At 43.8% G+C, this 20,331-nt stretch overlaps 2 protein-coding genes across 6 annotated transcripts; one reads left to right on the top strand and one right to left on the bottom strand.

The window, feature by feature from the left end:
- Nucleotides 1-306: 306 nt before the first annotated feature.
- On the bottom strand, nucleotides 307-11,310 carry LOC130297711 (zinc finger protein OZF-like). The gene is made up of 7 exons (XM_056550485.1): nucleotides 11,178-11,310; nucleotides 10,498-10,645; nucleotides 9,543-9,722; nucleotides 9,330-9,459; nucleotides 9,168-9,238; nucleotides 8,921-9,041; nucleotides 307-1,411 (listed from the first exon to the last, which is right to left on the bottom strand). Exons 2-7 carry the CDS (start codon nucleotides 10,576-10,578, stop codon nucleotides 477-479), a joined length of 1,518 nt encoding a protein of 505 aa, XP_056406460.1. The 5' UTR covers nucleotides 10,579-10,645; nucleotides 11,178-11,310; the 3' UTR covers nucleotides 307-476.
- Nucleotides 11,241-19,137, top strand: LOC130297707 (oocyte zinc finger protein XlCOF7.1-like). 5 transcript variants are annotated; one of them, XM_056550473.1, is made up of 7 exons: nucleotides 11,241-11,386; nucleotides 13,171-13,318; nucleotides 14,166-14,345; nucleotides 14,429-14,558; nucleotides 14,650-14,720; nucleotides 14,847-14,967; nucleotides 16,981-19,136. In XM_056550473.1, the coding sequence occupies exons 1-7, from the start codon at nucleotides 11,334-11,336 to the stop codon at nucleotides 18,705-18,707; spliced, it is 2,430 nt and encodes an 809-aa protein (XP_056406448.1). In that variant the 5' UTR covers nucleotides 11,241-11,333; the 3' UTR covers nucleotides 18,708-19,136. The 5 variants fall into 5 exon arrangements, with proteins under 5 accessions (XP_056406448.1, XP_056406451.1, XP_056406452.1 ...); XM_056550476.1 differs by lacking the exon at nucleotides 11,241-11,386 and adding an exon at nucleotides 11,436-11,504 and having other exon boundaries at nucleotides 16,981-19,137; XM_056550477.1 differs by lacking the exon at nucleotides 11,241-11,386 and adding an exon at nucleotides 11,450-11,520 and having other exon boundaries at nucleotides 16,981-19,137.
- Nucleotides 19,138-20,331: the final 1,194 nt, after the last annotated feature.

Here is a 20,331-nt window from a genome sequence, read left to right on the forward strand (position 1 = left end):
CTCCAGCCCTATTGCACCAACCTCACCTCTGCCCCCCCCCCCCCCCCCCCCCCCGTGGCACCAGGACCGTGTGGACTACTTGGCCAGCTGGACTGAAGCTTCCTGGAGGCCAAAAAAGTGTGAAAACCTAGAGGATACTTAGACTCGGCTCACACGTTTCGCCCAAAGTCAATCCGGTAGGTAACACGGCTGCTTCATGGGGAGTTCCACAAAATCCGCAGATTAAAAATCATAGTCTCACACAAGTCTGCAAAATCTATGCAAATATCCTGCCCCCCCCCCCCCCCCCCCGCGCCATTACTGGAGTTGTGCTTCAATATCTAAAGAACAAAAACAATAGACCCAATAGATTTTATCTGCATTTTGGATACCAGACATTTATTAGTGACTGCAGATATTTCGTGATCATTTACTGTTTTGGTTGCTTTCCCTGTCTCTTGATCAACACAAAGTCACTTTTGTATTTTTGTTTTGTTCTATTTGTTAAATAAAAGAGTTTTGGAAAGTAAATGGCTGGTTTGCCGATGAGTTTTTTGATGTTTAAGAAGATGTTTTTTGTGGATAAAACATTTACCGCATTCAGAACATGAATATGGTTTTACCCCTGTGTGAGTCTTCTGATGGTCAACAAGGTTTGATTTCCGAATAAAACGTTTCCCGCATTCTGAACATGAAAACGGTTTCTCTCCTGTGTGAGTTCTTTGATGTTCAACCAGAGTTGATTTAACGCTATACAATTTTCCACATTCTAAACACGAAAATGGCTTTTCCCCTGTATGAGTTCTCTGATGTGTAGCAAGGTCTGATTTCTGGCCAAAACATTTCCCGCATTCTGAACATGAAAATGGCTTTGCCCCTGAGTGACTTTTGGCGTGTCTAACTAGATTGGATTTGACACTGTAACATTTCCCACATTCTGGACACGAAAATGGCTTTGCTCCCGTGTGACATCTCTCATGTGTAACTAGATCTGACTTCTGAAGAAGAGATTTACCACATTCGGAGCAGGAAAACAGCTTCTCCCCTGTGTGGATCCTCTGATGTCGAACCAAATCTGATTTCTGGTAAAAACATTTCCAACATTCTGAACATGAAAACGGCTTCTCCCCTGTGTGAATTCTCAGATGTGTAACAAGAGTTTTTTGGAGGGCAAAACGTTGCCCACATTCTGAACATGGGTATGGCTTCTCCCCTGTTTGAGATCTTTGATGCTCAGCACCTCTTCTGTGACTTTTATTTTGCTTAAAAATCTGTGATGGTTCAATACATGGGACTTGTTCTATAGCATCTGATAAAAGATCATGACTGTGAAAGGCTGAGGGTATATCTAGGATAGTAGCGGATGTATCTTCTGCCATATCACGATAACATGGAGATAGAAGATGTCCTTCTGAGATCCTGGTACAGTCATCTGCCAAGAGTAACACAGGTTATATTCGTTTTAGCACCTTATATAGCTCCAACATATTCCACAACGCTGTACAAAGACGGTCATCGCCCACATTGTCCGTGTCCCAATAGAAAATGTATGTTTTGGAGTGTGGGAGAAAACTGGAGTACTGGATGAAACCAACACCAACACGGGAGAACATACAAACTCCTTGCACCTCTAAATTAGAATAACATTTCTACAGAAAGGTCCAAAAAACTCCATACAAAATCAAAAAGGCAAAATTCAGAAGAAACTAATCCCAATTAGAGCAAAGACAAGAACTGGTCCAGACTGGTCAACTTGGTAGATCCACCAGTTTGAGTAGCAACAATGGCCGATATATATTCTTCATCATAATCATCCAGATATCAAAGAAAAGAAGGAACCGAGGTGGACAGAGTCTTGCGCCACAAAATCCGACCGAATAACCTTGAAGAATTCTGAAAAATTTGGCCATAATTATCTGAAAAAACAAGAATTCTCGGAAGAGCCTTAAAGCCAACATTTTGTTGTGTCCGGCTGTAAAGTTAGAAATAAAATTGAACTTGTCGTAATCGGAGTTTTTCACCTTACGCCCTTCTTTTGTCTTACTTTGGAGGGTGTTGGTGTATGCTGGCTTGTTATTCGGTGCTCTTTTATATGCTGCCTCTATGATATTATTTGGATATCCTTTCTCTTTAAAAGGGTACTCAGCGTTTGGAACAAACTGTTCTGAATGCTGGAGCCGGCATCGGGAGTTCGTGGCGTCATAGCCCCGCCCCTTCACGGCATCACGTCACGCCCCCTCAATGCAAGTCTATGGGAGGGGGCGTGACGGCCGTCACGCCCCCTCCCATAGACTTGCATTGAGGGGGCGGGGGTGACGTCACGAGCTCCCGGCGCCGACTTTTAAGATCCAGTAAACTATTACAGTCAACATTTCCGTAGAATGTCTTTGTGACTGTGAGGATTACACTAAGTTTAGATATTCCATTTTATCCATGCAGAACTTTCCAAGAGTTTTCATGAGATAAGTTGTGAATTCCTTAAAGGTTTCTTTGGATCCACTCCAAATGAAGATCAAATCATCTATATATCTCTAATACAACACAATACAGTGATCCCTCAACTTACAATGGCCTCAACATACAATACTTATAACATACAATGGTCTATTCTGGACCATTGTAACGTAAAACCAGACTCAACATACAATGTACAGACACTCCAGATCTCTGAAACGTGTCAATGGCTGGAAGAACCGACCAATCAGAATCAGAACCCTGTATTACTGAAGTGTATGCACTGACTGGTGTCTGGTAGCGCCCCCTACAGTACAGGGAGGTATTACATGTTCTGTACTGTTCTTTACCTGTATTACTGAAGTGCATGCACTGACTGGTGTCTGGTAGCGCCCCCTACAGTACAGGTAAGTATTACATGTTCTGTACTCTTTACCTGTATTACTGAAGTGTATGCACTGACTGGTGTCTGCTAGCACCCCCTACAGTACAGGGAGGTTTTACATGTTCTGTACTCTTTACCTGTATTACTGAAGTGCATGCACTGACTGGTGTCTGGTAGCACCCCCTACAGTACAGGGAGGTATTACATGTTCTGTACTCTTTACCTGTATTACTGAAGTGTATGCACTGACTGGTGTCTGGTAGCACCCTCTACAGTACAGGGAGGTATTACATGTTCTGTACTCTCTACCTGTATTACTGAAGTGTATGTACTGACTGGTGTCTGGTAGCGCCCCCTACAGTACAGGGAGGTATTACATGTTCTGTACTCTTTACCTGTATTACTGAAGTGCATGCACTGACTGGTGTCTGGTAGCACCCCCTACAGTACAGGGAGGTATTACATGTTTTGTTCTCTTTACCTGTATTACTGAAGTGTATGCACTGACTGGTGTCTGGTAGCGCCCCCTACAGTACAGGGAGGTATTACATGTTCTGTACTCTTTACCTGTATTACTGAAGTGCATGCACTGACTGGTGTCTGGTAGCACCCCCTACAGTACAGGGAGGTATTACATGTTCTGTTCTCTTTACCTGTATTACTGAAGTGTATGCACTGACTGGTGTCTGGTAGCGCCCTCTACAGTACAGGGAGGTATTACATGTTCTGTAATCTTTATCTGTATTACTGAAGTGTATGCACTGACTGGTGTCTGGTAGCGCCCCCTACAGCACAGGGAGGTATTACATGTTATGTAATTTTTAAAGTATAAAAGGCGCAATTAGTAAATTCCCAACCACTGCAAAAAAAAATGCTGTCAACAGTTTAAATCCAGTCGGAACATGAAAAGGACATAATGACAAAGGAGCAATGCAAAGTCGCAATGTCTCAGAGGAAATGCGACAAAAGTACACAAGAAAAGACGTGTATATCCAATGATAAATACCCCCCACTGTGTACTTTACAGGACCCTGAAGAGGCTCTTTTCCTCTACATAGACAGTGATTACAGCTCCCAGCAGATCTTTCTTAGTTATATATAAGGATTTTCTTTATCTATATTAGTTTTCTACTTATTTTTCTTTAATCCTCACTTTTTCCTATTTTTGGATGACATTTTGGGGCTTTAGAACCAATTACCAGGTTTCCATAGAGTTATGGTCTCAACATACAATGGTTTCAACATACAATGGTCGTTCTGGAAACGATTAATATTGTAACTTGAGGGACCACTGTATTCTTCTTCCAAGGGTGTGATAATAGATAAATTCCTCCTCATACGTCCCTGATGTATAGATTTACTAATGAAGGGGGCGAAACGCGTCCCCATTGCTGTTCCGGTTGTTTGTAGGTACATCTTATCTTCAATACTATCTGTAATAAACTTTATTTGTTCTTGGTCACATCCGTGTCTCGTTTTGATGTTATTACTTCCAATCCTTTCAGATGGGGGATGTTTGAATATAAACTAGTGACATCTAAAGTGTCCCATTTATTTTCCTTTTCCCACTTGTAATTCTTCAAGATTTCGATAAGGGATGGTGTGTCCTTGAGGAAGGATCTTAGTCCTGTGACCTATTTCTGTAGAATAACGTCCACGTAATGGGGTAAATTTCTTGTGATAGAGTTTATTCCTGAGATGATGGGGCTGACGGTTTGAATTGGTCCTTGTGGACTTTCGGTAGATGGTAAAAAACGAAGACCTTAGGTTCCTTTATTATAATAAAAGCCAGAAAACAATAGAAAGATGGATCTCCAGCAGGCGCTTTCCAGACTACCTCTACTGGAATCCTAGAGAAGAAAGAATGATTTAGGCAGCACCAGCTGCAGGCACAGTAAGCATAGCATAGCATAGCATAGCATCCCGTGCCTGCAGCTGCTGCTGCCTAAATCATTCTTTCTTCTCTAGGATTCCAGTAGAGGTAGTCTGGACAGCGCCTGCTGGAGATCCATCTTTCTATTGTTTTCTGGCTGATATTGGACCGGTGGTCGAGGACTTGACCCGAGGATCGGGGCTGCTGACAGCTAACCATTGTTTTACACGCTGCATGGTGTTGTGCCCAGAGCGCAACGCTACTTGGTGTGTTTTTTACTACCACTGCCATATATAAATACAGTATTCCACTAGGGGCGCGTGTGCCTTTTTCCTCTTTTGTCTCTATATTTATTATAATAAAGTTATTTTCCTTCTTTGTAAGGACACCACATTCCTGGGCTTTATCTATCAGCATCTTACAGGATCCACAGATATTTGGATATAGTACTCTTGGTTAGATATGATTCGTATCCCTTTGGATGTGTATACAGGTCGATCTTGTACAACTACTACTCCCCCCCTTATCGGCACTTCGTATGACGATGTTGTTATTATCAGATAGTGTTAATGTTTTGTTGCTTAGTCCTTCCTGGGAACCGATCACCGAGTGGCTGCACCGCTAAATGGCAGCAAAGTCTGTTATATCAGGTGAACAAGAATCACATAGTCTGATCCATATCAGGGACTTACCAGTACCGACATACTGTCCGATGAGAGGCTCTGCTTTCCTTTTTACTCTTAGAGATTCATCTTCAGGTATAGCAGAGCTGGGTCAGTTCCCAACAGGCATTAGGGTAGCCATTTAGAAGCCAGAAGGTAACGTGGATGGTCTGATGTGGACAGCTATAGTTTGGTGGTAAATGGCGTCTGCTGAACTTTCCAAAGAAGCTGATAAAGAAGACAATTGCAAATTGCCCAGAAGACTATAGACTCCCCAAAAAACCTATAGCATTACTTGATGGCCTGTCTGGAAGAGTCCAAAGGCAGTGAAGTAGACGCTGCATGACAATGTGGACTCTCTAAGCTGTATTACATTTGGTGCTGACTAAACTGTGGTTCAGAGAATAAAAGACCCCGTGATCTTTACCCGTAACCCCTGCAAAAGTGGTAAGACACCAAGGTCACTGCTCTCAGGTCAGAACATGGCAAGTCAGAGAGAGAAAAGATGGATTGTAGTCAGAAATGTAACCAAGGGTCAAAGCTAGAAGAAGTACAACCGATGCAGGAAGACAAGGACAAGGCAGGAGCATGGCCGAAACCAAAGGGATAAAGATAAAAAACACTGACAGAACACAAAACCAAATAAAATACACATAAATTGTACTGACCTGGTGAGTATAATGTGTGAGTGTTGTGTACAGTCAGTGATCAGTACTGACCTGGTGAGTATAATGTGTGAGTGTTGTGTACAGTCAGTGATCAGTACTGACCTGGTGAGTATAATGTGTGAGTGTTGTGTGCAGTCAGTGGTCAGTACTGACCTGGTGAGTATAATGTGTGAGTGTTGTGTGCAGTCAGTGGTCAGTACTGACCTGGTGAGTATAATGTGTGAGTGTTGTGTGCAGTCAGTGATCAGTAGTGACCTGGTGAGTATAATGTGTGAGTGTTGTGTACAGTCAGTGATCAGTACTGACCTGGTGAGTATAATGTGTGAGTGTTGTGTACAGTCAGTGGTCAGTACTGACCTGGTGAGTATAATGTGTGAGTGTTGTGTGCAGTCAGTGATCAGTAGTGACCTGGTGAGTATAATGTGTGAGTGTTGTGTACAGTCAGTGATCAGTACTGACCTGGTGAGTATAATGTGTGAGTGTTGTGTGCAGTCAGTGATCAGTACTGACCTGGTGAGTATAATGTGTGAGTGTTGTGTACAGTCAGTGATCAGTACTGACCTGGTGAGTATAATGTGTGAGTGTTGTGTGCAGTCAGTGATCAGTACTGACCTGGTGAGTATAATGTGTGAGTGTTGTGTACAGTCAGTGATCAGTACTGACCTGGTGAGTATAATGTGTGAGTGTTGTGTGCAGTCAGTGATCAGTACTGACCTGGTGAGTATAAAATGTGAGTGTTGTGTGCAGTCAGTGATCAGTACTGACCTGGTGAGTATAGTGTGTGAGTGTTGTGTACAGTCAGTGATCAGTAATGACCTGGTGAGTATAATGTGTGAGTGTTGTGTACAGTCAGTGATCAGTACTGACCTGGTGAGTATAATGTGTGAGTGTTGTGTGCAGTCAGTGATCAGTACTGACCTGGTGAGTATAATGTGTGAGTGTTGTGTGCAGTCAGTGATCAGTACTGACCTGGTGAGTATAATGTGTGAGTGTTGTGTACAGTCAGTGATCAGTACTGACCTGGTGAGTATAATGTGTGAGTGTTGTGTACAGTCAGTGATCAGTAATGACCTGGTGAGTATAATGTGTGAGTGTTGTGTACAGTCAGTGATCAGTACTGACCTGGTGAGTATAATGTGTGAGTGTTGTGTGCAGTCAGTGATCAGTACTGACCTGGTGAGTATAATGTGTGAGTGTTGTGTGCAGTCAGTGATCAGTACTGACCTGGTGAGTATAATGGTGAGTGTTGTGTGCTGTCAGTGATCAGTACTGACCTGGTGAGTATAATGTGTGAGTGTTGTGTGCAGTCAGTGATCAGTACTGACCTGGTGAGTATAATGTGTGAGTGTTGTGTGCAGTCAGTGATCAGTACTGACCTGGTGAGTATAATGTGTGAGTGTTGTGTACAGTCAGTGATCAGTACTGATCTGGTGAGTATAGTGTGTGAGTGTTGTGTACAGTCAGTGATCAGTACTGACCTGGTGAGTATAATGTGTGAGTGTTGTGTACAGTCAGTGATCAGTACTGACCTGGTGAGTATAATGTGTGAGTGTTGTGTGCAGTCAGTGATCAGTACTGACCTGGTGAGTATAGTGTGTGAGTGTTGTGTACAGTCAGTGATCAGTACTGACCTGGTGAGTATAATGTGTGAGTGTTGTGTGCTGTCAGTGATCAGTACTGACCTGGTGAGTATAATGTGTGCGTGTTGTGTACAGTCAGTGATCAGTACTGACCTGGTGAGTATAGTGTGTGAGTGTTGTGTACAGTCAGTGATCAGTACTGACCTGGTGAGTATAATGTGTGAGTGTTGTGTACAGTCAGTGATCAGTACTGACCTGGTGAGTATAGTGTGTGAGTGTTGTGTACAGTCAGTGATCAGTACTGACCTGGTGAGTATAATGTGTGAGTGTTGTGTACAGTCAGTGATCAGTACTGACCTGGTGAGTATAATGTGTGAGTGTTGTGTGCAGTCAGTGATCAGTACTGACCTGGTGAGTATAATGTGTGAGTGTTGTGTGCAGTCAGTGATCAGTACTGACCTGGTGAGTATAGTGTGTGAGTGTTGTGTGCAGTCAGTGATCAGTACTGACCTGGTGAGTATAATGTGTGAGTGTTGTGTACAGTCAGTGGTCAGTACTGACCTGGTGAGTATAATGTGTGAGTGTTGTGTACAGTCAGTGATCAGTTCTGACCTGGTGAGTATAATGTGTGAGTGTTGTGTACAGTCAGTGATCAGTAATGACCTGGTGAGTATAATGTGTGAGTGTTGTGTACAGTCAGTGATCAGTACTTACCTGGAGAGTATAATGTGTGAGTGTTGTGTACAGTCAGTGATCAGTACTGACCTGGTGAGTATAATGTGTGAGTGTTGTGTACAGTCAGTGATCAGTACTGACCTGGTGAGTATAATGTGTGAGTGTTGTGTACAGTCAGTGATCAGTACTGACCTGGTGAGTATAATGTGTGAGTGTTGTGTACAGTCAGTGATCAGTACTGACCTGGTGAGTATAATGTGTGAGTGTTGTGTACAGTCAGTGATCAGTACTGACCTGGTGAGTATAATGTGTGAGTGTTGTGTGCAGTCAGTGATCAGTACTGACCTGGTGAGTATAGTGTGTGAGTGTTGTGTGCAGTCAGTACTGACCTGGTGAGTATAATGTGTGAGTGTTGTGTGCAGTCAGTGATCAGTACTGACCTGGAGAGTATAATGTGTGAGTGTTGTGTGCAGTCAGTGATCAGTACTGACCTGGTGAGTATAGTGTGTGAGTGTTGTGTACAGTCAGTGATCAGTACTGACCTGGTGAGTATAATGTGTGAGTGTTGTGTGCAGTCAGTGATCAGTACTGACCTGGTGAGTATAATGTGTGAGTGTTGTTTGCAGTAGGTGATCAGTACTGACCTGGTGGGGGCGCTGTAGGGACGTCCTCTGTACACGGATCATCACCCCTCACATCTGTCTCCTCTTTCACCATTATGTCTGGAGCATTAATGTTCTTCACATCTTTACTCTGATCCATAAGCTGTGAAAGAAATATTGTAGAAGTGACATGGAATGTTCTAGATGAACTGATCCTGAGCACAGAAGCCTCCCAGCTCTTCTACACATCATAGGGAACATATCATGGAACCTTCTCTCCCTTATCTACCTGATAATCCTGGAGGACATTGTCATCTCCTTCGGAAGAATCCTCTGGAGGAAGAGGACGGGGACATCTCTCTGGTTTTGTAGGAAACACATCCAGTGAGTGAATCCATTGTGTATATAGAATAAATGCAGTGTGCGGTGTGTATATAGTCATGTGTATTACCTGCTGATGTGAGGGGCTGCTGATCCTCCATCATGACTATGTCCGCTATGTACTGATCCTTGTGTCCTTCTAAATACTCCCACTCCTCCATGGAGAAATAGACGGCCACGTCCTGACACCTTATAGGAACCTGACACACACAATGATACAGTCATCACCCCCATCCCTTCATAGCGTTACTGTATAATGTCCCAGCATTCCCAGCAGGGTCACCTCTCCAGTCAGCAGCTCCACCATCTTGTTGGTGAGTTCTAGGATCTTCTGCTCATTCATCTCCTCATGTATCAGGGAGTGAGGTGGAGGCCCCGGGATTGGCCTCAGGGTTCTTCCCCATCCTTCACACACAGGGGCCTGATGGCGCCCCCTAGAGGTCTTCTTCACCACCGTGTAATCCTGGTTATGGGGACACAATAATACATATCACTACATCACTCCCAGAATCCCTCACCTCTCCAGTCATATCATGTGATTACCATAGAGAAGAATGAGGTCATGTGACATCACTCCCAGCATCCCTCACCTCTCCAGTCATATCATGTGATTACCATAGGGAAGAATGAGGTCATGTGACATCACTCCCAGAATCCCTCACCTCTCCAGTCATATCATGTGATTACCATAGAGAAGAATGAGGTCATGTGACATCACTCCCAGAATCCCTCACCTCTCCAGTCATATCATGTGATTACCATAGAGAAGAATGAGGTCATGTGACATCACTCCCAGAATCCCTCACCTCTCCAGTCATATCATGTGATTACCATAGAGAAGAATGAGGTCATGTGACATCACTCCCAGAATCCCTCACCTCTCCAGTCATATCATGTGATTACCATAGAGAAGAATGAGGTCATGTGACATCACTCCCAGAATTTCTCACCTCTCCAGTCATATCATGTGATTACCATAGAGAAGAATGAGGTCATGTGACATCACTCCCAGAATCCCTCACCTCTCCAGTCATATCATGTGATTACCATAGAGAAGAATGAGGTCATGTGACATCACTCCCAGAATCCCTCACCTCTCCGATCATATCATGTGATTACCATAGAGAAGAATGAGGTCATGTGACATCACTCCCAGAATCCCTCACCTCTCCAGTCATATCATGTGATTACCATAGAGGAGAATGAGGTCATGTGACATCACTCCCAGAATCCCTCACCTCTCCGGTAAGCTGGAAGAGTATCTCTATGGTGAGGTGTATTATCCTCTCCGCCATCTTGTCTCTGTCCTTCTCCATCATTGATGGTGGATCAGGAATATTCTCTTCTATAGAAGAATCAGCTGAGAGGATCCTGGATTGTAGGGACCTGAGGGGACAGAAGAGGAGACGTGGAGGATCCACACACAGTCCTGGAGGAAGAAATACACATAATACAGAGGAGATAATACAGGGGGGTGTTGTGTCTTCTCTATGGATTGGGCCATGATGTGACGATCTCTACCTGTCTATACCGTTACATGTGGACAGCTGATACTGACAATGCACGGTGCAGCCGTATACATATCATGGCAGAAATGACAGCGCACAGCTGTAGGATGTCCTATCGGCACCCCGTGATTGTGTTATTACCTCCACACCTGCCATAGTAGATCTTCTTATACAGACTGCATTGGACACAGATGTAAGTGATTAATGATATGTAAAAGCAATCTAATTATTTCTTATACATATCCACTATACTGATTTAAAAAGTGAATAAAAATGTTTTTAAAAAAACAAGCACACTCCCTAAAAAAATTCTAATCATCACCTGTTTCCCTAAATCCTCCCCCTCATTCTGCTTTCTGTCTCAGTGATGAAGGGGTTAATGCCCCACAATACCACTGACTATCACATACCGGTCCTGCAGAGGACTGAGCGGCTGCTTTGTGGTTACAGGACCTGCAATGATGTCACAGTCATGTGATCAGTCACATAGAGGGGAGGAGTCAGGACTGTCAGTAACGATGGAACCTGGTCATGTGATCTCCTGACTCCGCGCTCCATGTGATCACATGACTGTGACATGTTCGCAGGTCCTGTACCCACAGAGCACTGTCCAGGGGAGGTAAGTGACAGTCTTGCGCTCGTGTGTCTCTTGTCATCCTTCACGTTATATGTGGTTGATTAATGTGGATTTATGTAGAGGTGGAAACCATGGAGACAATGAGGAGATAATGGGCGAGGTGATGGTTGTCATTGGTAACCGAGACCCAGGAACCCATGTGACGTTCATGTGTATACAATACATTGTATAGAAGCGGAGACCAACCACAATGATTAATACTGAGAGGCGGACGTGGGATCTGTATCCGAGGACAGAAGGATTGTCCCCACAGGATAAGAGGCCTCCTGATAATGCTGTATTGTGGGAGGGGGAGACTGTATTGTGGGGGAGGGGACTGTATTGTGGGGGATGGGACTGTATTGTGGGGGAGGAGACTGTATTGTGGGGGAGGAGACTGTATTGTGGGGGAGGAGACTGTATTGTGGGGGAGGGGACTGTATTGTGGGGGAGGAGACTGTATTGTGGGGGAGGAGACTGTATTGTGGGGGAGGAGACTGTATTGTGGGGGAGGAGACTGTATTGTGGGGGAGGGGACTGTATTGTGGGGGAGGGGACTGTATTGTGGGGGGACGACTATTGTGGGGGGGACGACTATTGTGGAGGGGACTGTATTGTGGGGGGACGACTGTATTGTGGTGGGGGCTGTATTGTGGTGGGGGCTGTATTGTGGTGGGGGCTGTATTGTGGGGGGGGCTGTATTGTGGGGGAGGGGGCTGTATTGTGGGGGGGGCTGTATTGTGGTGGGGCTGTATTGTGGTGGGGTGGACTGTATTGTGGGGGGGGACTGTATTGTGGGGGTCGACTGTATTGTGGGGGAGGGGGCTGTGTGGTGGGGGGGACTGTGTGGTGGGGGGGACTGTGTGGTGGGGGGGGACTGTGTGGTGGGGGGGGACTGTATGGTGGGGGAGGGGACTGTATTGTGGTGGTGGGGGGGACTGTATTGTGGTGGGGGGGACTGTATTGTGGTGGGGGGGACTGTATTGTGGTCGGGGGGACTGTATTGTGGGGGAGGGGACTGTATTGTGGGGGGACGACTATTGTGGAGGGGACTGTATTGTGGGGGAGGGGACTGTATTGTGGTGGGGGGGGGACTGTATTGTGGTGGGGGGGGACTGTATTGTGGTGGGGGGGACTGTATTGTGGTGGGGGGGACTGTATTGTGGTGGGGGGGGACTGTATTGTGGTGGGGGGGGACTGTATTGTGGGGGAGGGGACTGTATTGTGGTGGGGGGGACTGTATTGTGGTGGGGGGGGACTGTATTGTGGTGGGGGGGACTGTATTGTGGTGGGGGGGGACTGTATTGTGGTGGGGGGGGACTGTATTGTGGTGGGGGGGGGCTGTATTGTGGTGGGGGGGGACTGTATTGTGGGGGAGGGGACTGTATTGTGGTGGGGGGACTGTATTGTGGTGGGGGGGGACTGTATTGTGGTGGTGGGGGGACTGTATTGTGGTGGGGGGGGGGACTGTATTGTGGTGGGGGGGGGGGGCTGTAATATAGAAGCTCCTAGCAGATCAGGATTAGTTGTTCCCCTTCTCATCTCCGGTTGGGACGTCTCTACCACAGACATCACTACTGCGGCCCAGGATCACCTTCATCTGGAGACCCAACATGTGGTGACCCTGATCTGACCCTGATCTGACCCTACAACTAATGTACAACCCACAGAGAGAAGAGACAACATCCCCCTGTATTATCTCCTCTGTATTATCTTACTGTATTATGTGTATTTCTTCCTCCAGGACTGTGTGTGGATCCTCCACGTCTCCTCTTCTGTCCCCTCAGGTCCCTACAATCCAGGATCCTCTCAGCTGATTCTTCTATAGAAGAGAATATTCCTGATCGACCATCAATGATGGAGAAGGACAGAGACAAGATGGCGGAGAGGATAATACACCTCACCATAGAGATACTCTTCCAGCTTACCGGAGAGGTGAGGGATTCTGGGAGTGATGTCACATGACCTCATTCTTCTCTATGGTAATCACATGATATGACCGGAGAGGTGAGGGATTTTGGGAGTGATGTCACATGACCTCATTCTTCTCTATGGTAATCACATGATATGACTGGAGAGGTGAGGGATTCTGGGAGTGATGTCACATGACCTCATTCTTCTCTATGCTAATCACATGATATGACTGGAGAGGTGAGGGATTCTGGGAGTGATGTCACATGACCTCATTCTTCTCTATGGTAATCACATGATATGACCGGAGAGGTGAGGGATTCTGGGAGTGATGTGACATGACCTCATTCTTCTCTATGGTAATCACATGATATGACCGGAGAGGTGAGGGATTCTGGGAGTGATGTCACATGACCTCATTCTTCTCTATGGTAATCACATGATATGACTGGAGAGGTGAGGGATTCTGGGAGTGATGTCACATGACCTCATTCTTCCCTATGGTAATAACATGATATGACTGGAGAGGTGAGGGATTCTGGGAGTGATGTCACATGACCTCATTCTCCTCTATGGTAATCACATGATATGACTGGAGAGGTGAGGGATTCTGGGAGTGATGTCACATGACCTCATTCTTCTCTATGGTAATCACATGATATGACTGGAGAGGTGAGGGATGCTGGGAGTGATGTCACATGACCTCATTCTCCTCTATGGTAATCACATGATATGACTGGAGAGGTGAGGGATTCTGGGAGTGATGTCACATGACCACATTCTTCTCTATGGTAATAACATGATATGACTGGAGAGGTGAGGGATTCCGGGATGTATGTAGTGATATGTATTATTGTGTCCCCATAACCAGGATTACACGGTGGTGAAGAAGACCTCTAGGGGGCGCCATCAGGCCCCTGTGTGTGAAGGATGGGGAAGAACCCTGAGGCCAATCCCGGGGCCTCCACCTCACTCCCTGATACATGAGGAGATGAATGAGCAGAAGATCCTAGAACTCACCAACAAGATGGTGGAGCTGCTGACTGGAGAGGTGACCCTGCTGGGAATGCTGGGACATTATACAGTAACGCTATGAAGGGATGGGGGTGATGACTGTATCATTGTGTGTGTCAGGTTCCTATAAGGTGTCAGGACGTGGCCGTCTATTTCTCCATGGAGGAGTGGGAGTATTTAGAAGGACACAAGGATCAGTACATAGCGGACATAGTCATGATGGAGGATCAGCAGCCCCTCACATCAGCAGGTAATACACATGACTATATACACACCGCACACTGCATTTATTCTATATACACAATGGATTCACTCACTGGATGTGTTTCCTACAAAACCAGACAGATGTCCCCGTCCTCTTCCTCCAGAGGATTCTTCAGAAGGAGATGACAATGTCCTCCAGGATTATCAGGTAGATAAGGGAGAGAAGGTTCCATGATATGTTCCCTATGATGTGTAGAAGAGCTGGGAGGCTCCTGTGCTCAGGATCAGTTCATCTAGAACATTCCATGTCACTTCTACAATATTTCTTTCACAGCTTATGGATCAGAGTAAAGATGTGAAGAACATTAATGCTCCAGACATAATGGTGAAAGAGGAGACAGATGTGAGGGGTGATGATCCGTGTACAGAGGACGTCCCTACAGCGCCCCCGCCAGGTCAGTAGTCATTACCGCTGACAACCCTTGATCATATGATCTGGTCCGTACTTCCATATCTAAAGGGGTACTCTGACGTCAGATAAAAATGCTGCAGAAGCCTATAGTATTACTTACCTAGCTGCCCCTGTTCTAAAACCACCAGAAATTCTGTTTTGTGGACATTTACCACATTCATCACGAGGCAGCATGCTGTAAACACACCCTGTTCTCTCCTGATAGTTTTACTTCCACCCTGACAATGAGAGGGCTACACAACTTCCTGTCAGGAGAAAGGGAGGAGCCGAGAGCTGCTGAGACAACACCACAATGACGAGAGGACTACACAACTTCCTTTCAAAGTTATTTAAAGCTACAAATACTGAAGCCAATAAAATGTTTTTTAAATGTATTTATTTTTTAATACAACAAATTACAAAAACATTTCCTAACCTCTTAAGGACACAGGGCTATGAGGCGGGGCCATGAGCTGACCACACGTCATAGCGGGTAAGTCCCGGCGGCTATCAACGGTGATGTCCGGTATTAACCCCTTAGACGCAGCGATCAAAGTTGATTGCCGCGTCTAAAATGAAAAAGAAAAATGCTTTTTGGCAGCTCAGCGGAGCTGATCGGGACCACCACAGAAAAACCTACCTTCCTCCTCGGCATTAGATCGTCGCTATATTGCTCCATGCCTGAGATCCAGGCTGGAGAGGCAGAGCGCCAATAACACTGATCAATGTTATGCTATGGCACAGAACAGTGTATGCAATCAGAAGATTGTATGTTATAGTCTCCTATGGGGGCTATAAATGTGTATAGAAAAATTTAAATCACCCCCCCCTGATTTTGCCACGTGCGTAAATGTCTGAACTATAAAAATATAAGTAAAAAAAATAAAAATAAATAAAATTCCAAAGTCCAAAACTGCGTAATTTTTGGTCACTTTGTGTACCCTACAAAAAATTATAAAAAGCAATCAGAAAGTCCTATCAAAACAAAAATAGTACCGATAAAAACTACAAATCACAGCGCAAAAATATAGCCCTCATACCGAAAAAAAAAAAAAATGATAGGGGTCAGGAGAGGACATTTTTAAACGTACTAATTTGTGTGCATAATTTTTTAAAGTAATAAAACAAAATCCAACCTATATAAGTAGGTGATCGTTTTAATCGTATCGACCTACATAACAAAGATAAGGTGTCATTTATACTGAAAAGTGCACTGCATAGAAACGGAAGCCCCCAAAAGTTACTAAATGGCGTTTTTTTTTTTTCTATTTTGTCCCACAAGCAATTTTTTTCCCTTTTCGCTGCCAATTATTTTTTTGGTAAAATGACTGATATCATTACAAAGTACAATTGGTGGCGCAAAAAACAGGAAAACTGAAAGAGATATCACTTTTAGGTGAGGAGGAAAAAAACGAAAGTCCAAAAACGGAAAAACCCTGAGTCCTTAAGGGGTTAATCCTACCCCAACCCCCCTCACCTTGTGGCCTGAGGCTGAAAAAAATTACATATGTGTAACTGATGTGCTGATATATTAGTACCCCTAAGAAGGAAGACTGTAAAGCAGTGGTCTCAAACTGTGGCCCTCCAGATGTTGCTAAACTTCAACTCCCAGAATGCCCGCAGTTGTAGTTTTGCAACAGCTGGAGGCACACTGGTTGTGAAACGCTGAGGTAAATAATCAGCCCAGAATGTGATGTGTTGTGATTGGCCAGATAAGTAAGGGAGTAATTATCAGTGCGTGTACTACTGGCTAACATCTTAGCTCTGGTGTTGTATGCTGGAAGTTTTGAAACATCTGGAGGGCCACAGTTTGAGACAATTGTATAGTTTTGTTTTATGATTGTGCCATTCTGTTATAAATATAATATAAATTCCATATGAAATAATGGATTTGTGTTTTGCGGCACTTTTAGGCACAACTGTAATTTGTTTTGGAAACATTTTTATTACTTGTTGTTATATTTCTTTGTATGTTTCAAGTCTATAATATAAATGTTTTTTTTTTTTCTATTGGCAGATGACTGTACCTATAGCTCAGAGGGACTTGTGACATCCTCATATTATACAGCAGATGATGGCGGTATTACAAAACATACAAGTGAAGAGCACGTCATTACCCCAGATATACAGTCATCCATTCACAACAAAAACCCATCATCTGATGTTATAAAACAAGTCCCGTCATCTGATCACAGAACAGGTTCCTCAGGGGAGAGATTTTACGCAGGGGTGAAGCCATATTCGTGTTTAGAATGTGGGAAATGCTTTAGAACTAAATCATTTCTCGTTTCACATCGAAGAATTCACACAGGAGAGAAACAATTTCCCTGCTTGGAATGTGGCAGATGTTTTAGCATTAAAGCCTATCTTGTTAAACATCAAAGTAGTCACAAAGGAGAAAAGTCATATTCGTGTTCTGAATGTGGGAAATGTTTTAGCCGGAAATCAACTCTCGTATTACATCAGAAAACTCACACAGGGGAGAGGCCATTTTCATGTTCAGAATGTGGAAAATGTTTTAGCATGAAATCAACTCTCGTAATACATGAGAAAACTCACACAGGGCAGAAGTTTTCGTGTTCAGAATGTGGGAATTGTTATGCCTACAAAACATCTCTTATTACACATCAGAGAACTCACACAGGAGAGAAGCCATATTCATGCTCAGAGTGTGGGAAAATTTTTAGCATTAAATCACATCTTGATTGTCATAAGAGCTATCACAAAGGGGTGAAGCCGTTTTCATGTTCGGAATGTGGGAAATGTTTTTCCATGAAATCAAATCTTGTTATACATCAGAGAATTCACACAGGAGAGAAGCCATTTTCATGCTTAGAATGTGGCACATTTTTTAGAATGAAATCACATCTTGTTAAACATCAAAAAACTCACATAGGAGAGAAGACATTTTCATGTTCTGAATGTGAGAAATGTTTTATTGACAAATCAAATCTTGTTGACCATCAAAGAATTCACACAGGGGAGAAGCCATATTTATGTTCTGAATGTGGGAAATGTTTTTGCCGGAAATCTCATCTTATTGTACATCAGAAAACTCACACAGGTGAGAGGCCATTTTCATGTTCAGAATGTGGGAACTGTTTTAGCACGAAATCTACTCTTGTTGACCATCAAAAAAGTCACACATCGGAGAAGTTATATTCATGTTCAGAATGTGGAAAATGTTATGCCCACAAAAGATCTCTTGTTGGACATCTGAGAACTCACACAGGGGAGAATCCATATTCATGCTTAGAATGTGGCAAATGTTTTAGCCAGAAATCGCATTTTGTTAAACATCAAATAACTCACACAAAAAATAAGCCATATTCATGTCCTGAATGTGGGAAATGTTTTAGCATGAAATCACATTTTGATAAACATCAAATAAGTCACACAGGAGATAAGCCATATTTATGTCCCGAATGTGGGAAAGGTTTTAGCCGGAAATCAAATCTTGTTGCGCATCAAATAACTCACACAGGAGAGAGGCCATATTCATGTTCTGAATGTGGGAAATGTTTTACCCGCAGATCAGTTCTTGTTAAACATCAAATAACTCACACAGGAGAGAAGCCATATTCTTGTCCTGAATGTGGGAAATGTTTTACCCGCAAATCAAATCTCATTACACATGAAATTACTCACAAAGGTTATAAGCCATACTTATGTTCCGAATGTGGGAAATGTTTTAGCCGCAAATCAAATCTCGTTACACATCTAATAACTCACACAAGGAAGTAGCCAATGTCTTTTTTTAAACAAATGTATATAACGTTGTCTGAGAACCTGTCGCCGATTGATCATAAATGTTTCCTTCAACGCTTATATTTTTAAATTTCATCCTATCTTTTTCAACTTTCAGTGTTAAGCTATTGCCTAAAAAACTGGAGTTCAAGGCAAGCTGGGAGCTCCGTTTTTGAGGTGTTGTGTATCGGCAGTCTGATTGGGGGCGCTCTTACCTCTGGCTGATTGACAGGTCCTCTATGAGGGGTTTCTCCATTCTCCAGTGACTATGGCTCCATCCATGTTATTTATCGCTCTCCGAGACTAGTACTGGAAATCCCAGGGTGGGTGTTATTGTACGAGGTCTGTGCACAGGTCACGCCCCCTCCCATTGACTTGCATTGAGGGGGTGTGGTGTGACATCATGAGGGGTGTGGCCTTAACATTACGACCCCTGCCACTCACTTCAAGCATTCGGAACAAAATGTTCCGAACACTGGGGCAGCAGATTACCCATTTTAAGGTTCTATCTGGGAATCTCTCCTCTTGGCCCTTATGGACACCAAACTAAACTTTTAACGAATTGTTCCTTATGTAATTTTAACCCCTTAAGGACCTGGAGTTTTTCCGTTTTTGTTTTTTCCTCCTTATCTTAAAAAAATCATAACTCTTTCAATTGCGCCACCAATTCTACTTTGTAATGACATCAGTAATTTTACCCAAAAATCTACGGCGAAACGGAAAAAAAAATCATTGTGAGACAAAATAGAAAAACAAAACAAACGCCATTTTGTAAATTTTGGGGGCTTCCGTTTCTATGTAGTGCATTTTTCGGTAAAAATGACACCTTATCTTTATTCTGTAGGTCCATACGGTTAAAATGATACCCTACTTATATAGGTTGGATTTTGTCGTACATCTGAAAAAAATCATAACTACATGCAGGAAAATGAATACGTTAAAAATTCTCATCTTCTGACCCCTATAACTTTTTTACATTTTTCCGCATACGGGCCGGTATGAGGGCTCATTTTTTGTGGCGTAATCTGAAGTTTTTATCGGTACCATTTTTGTATTGATCGGACTTTTTTATCGCTTTTTATTCATTTTTTTCCATGATTTAAAAAGTGACCAAAAATATGTTATTTTGGACTTTGGAATTTTTTTGCTCTATAGTAACAGGGACTGTTCCCCAGGACTGGCGCATGGCAAATGTGGTGCCAATATTTAAAAAGGGGTCAAAAGGTGACCCCAGGAATTATAGACCTGTTAGTTTAACCTCGGTTGTATGTAAATTGTTTGAGGGTTTTCTAGGGGATGCTATTTTGGAGTATAGAGCATGACTCCATATCAGCATGGCTTTATGAAGGATCGGTCCTGTCAAACTAACCTGATCAGCTTTTATGAGGAGGTGAGCTCCAGACTGGACCAGGGGCAATCGCTGGATGTCCTATATCTGGATTTTTCCAAAGCATTTGATACGGTGCCACATAAAAGGTTGGTGCATAAAATGAGAAGGATTAGGCTGGGGGAGAATGTGGGTAAGTAACTGGCTCAGTGATAGGAAACATAGGGTGGTTATTAATGGTACTTATTCTGATTGGGTGACTGTTACTAGTGGGGACCACAGGGGTCCGTCTTG

This window comes from Hyla sarda, chromosome 13 (assembly GCF_029499605.1).
Source record: "Hyla sarda isolate aHylSar1 chromosome 13, aHylSar1.hap1, whole genome shotgun sequence".
NCBI classification, from domain to species: Eukaryota; Metazoa; Chordata; class Amphibia; order Anura; family Hylidae; genus Hyla; species Hyla sarda.

Coding starts and splice junctions, on each gene's coding strand:
- LOC130297711 (XM_056550485.1), bottom strand. CDS start 10,578: ATGATGGAGAAGGACAGAGACAAGATGGCGGAGAGGATAATACACCTC. Junction 9,723..10,497: donor TCTTCCAGCTTACCGGAGAG/GTGAGGGATTCT, acceptor CCCCATAACCAG/GATTACACGGTGGTGAAGAA. Junction 1,412..8,920: donor CCCTACAGCGCCCCCACCAG/GTCAGTACTGAT, acceptor TACTCTTGGCAG/ATGACTGTACCAGGATCTCA.
- LOC130297707 (XM_056550473.1), top strand. CDS start 11,334: ATGACTGTGACATGTTCGCAGGTCCTGTACCCACAGAGCACTGTCCAG. Junction 11,387..13,170: donor CAGAGCACTGTCCAGGGGAG/GTAAGTGACAGT, acceptor CTGTCCCCTCAG/GTCCCTACAATCCAGGATCC. Junction 14,559..14,649: donor GCAGCCCCTCACATCAGCAG/GTAATACACATG, acceptor CTACAAAACCAG/ACAGATGTCCCCGTCCTCTT.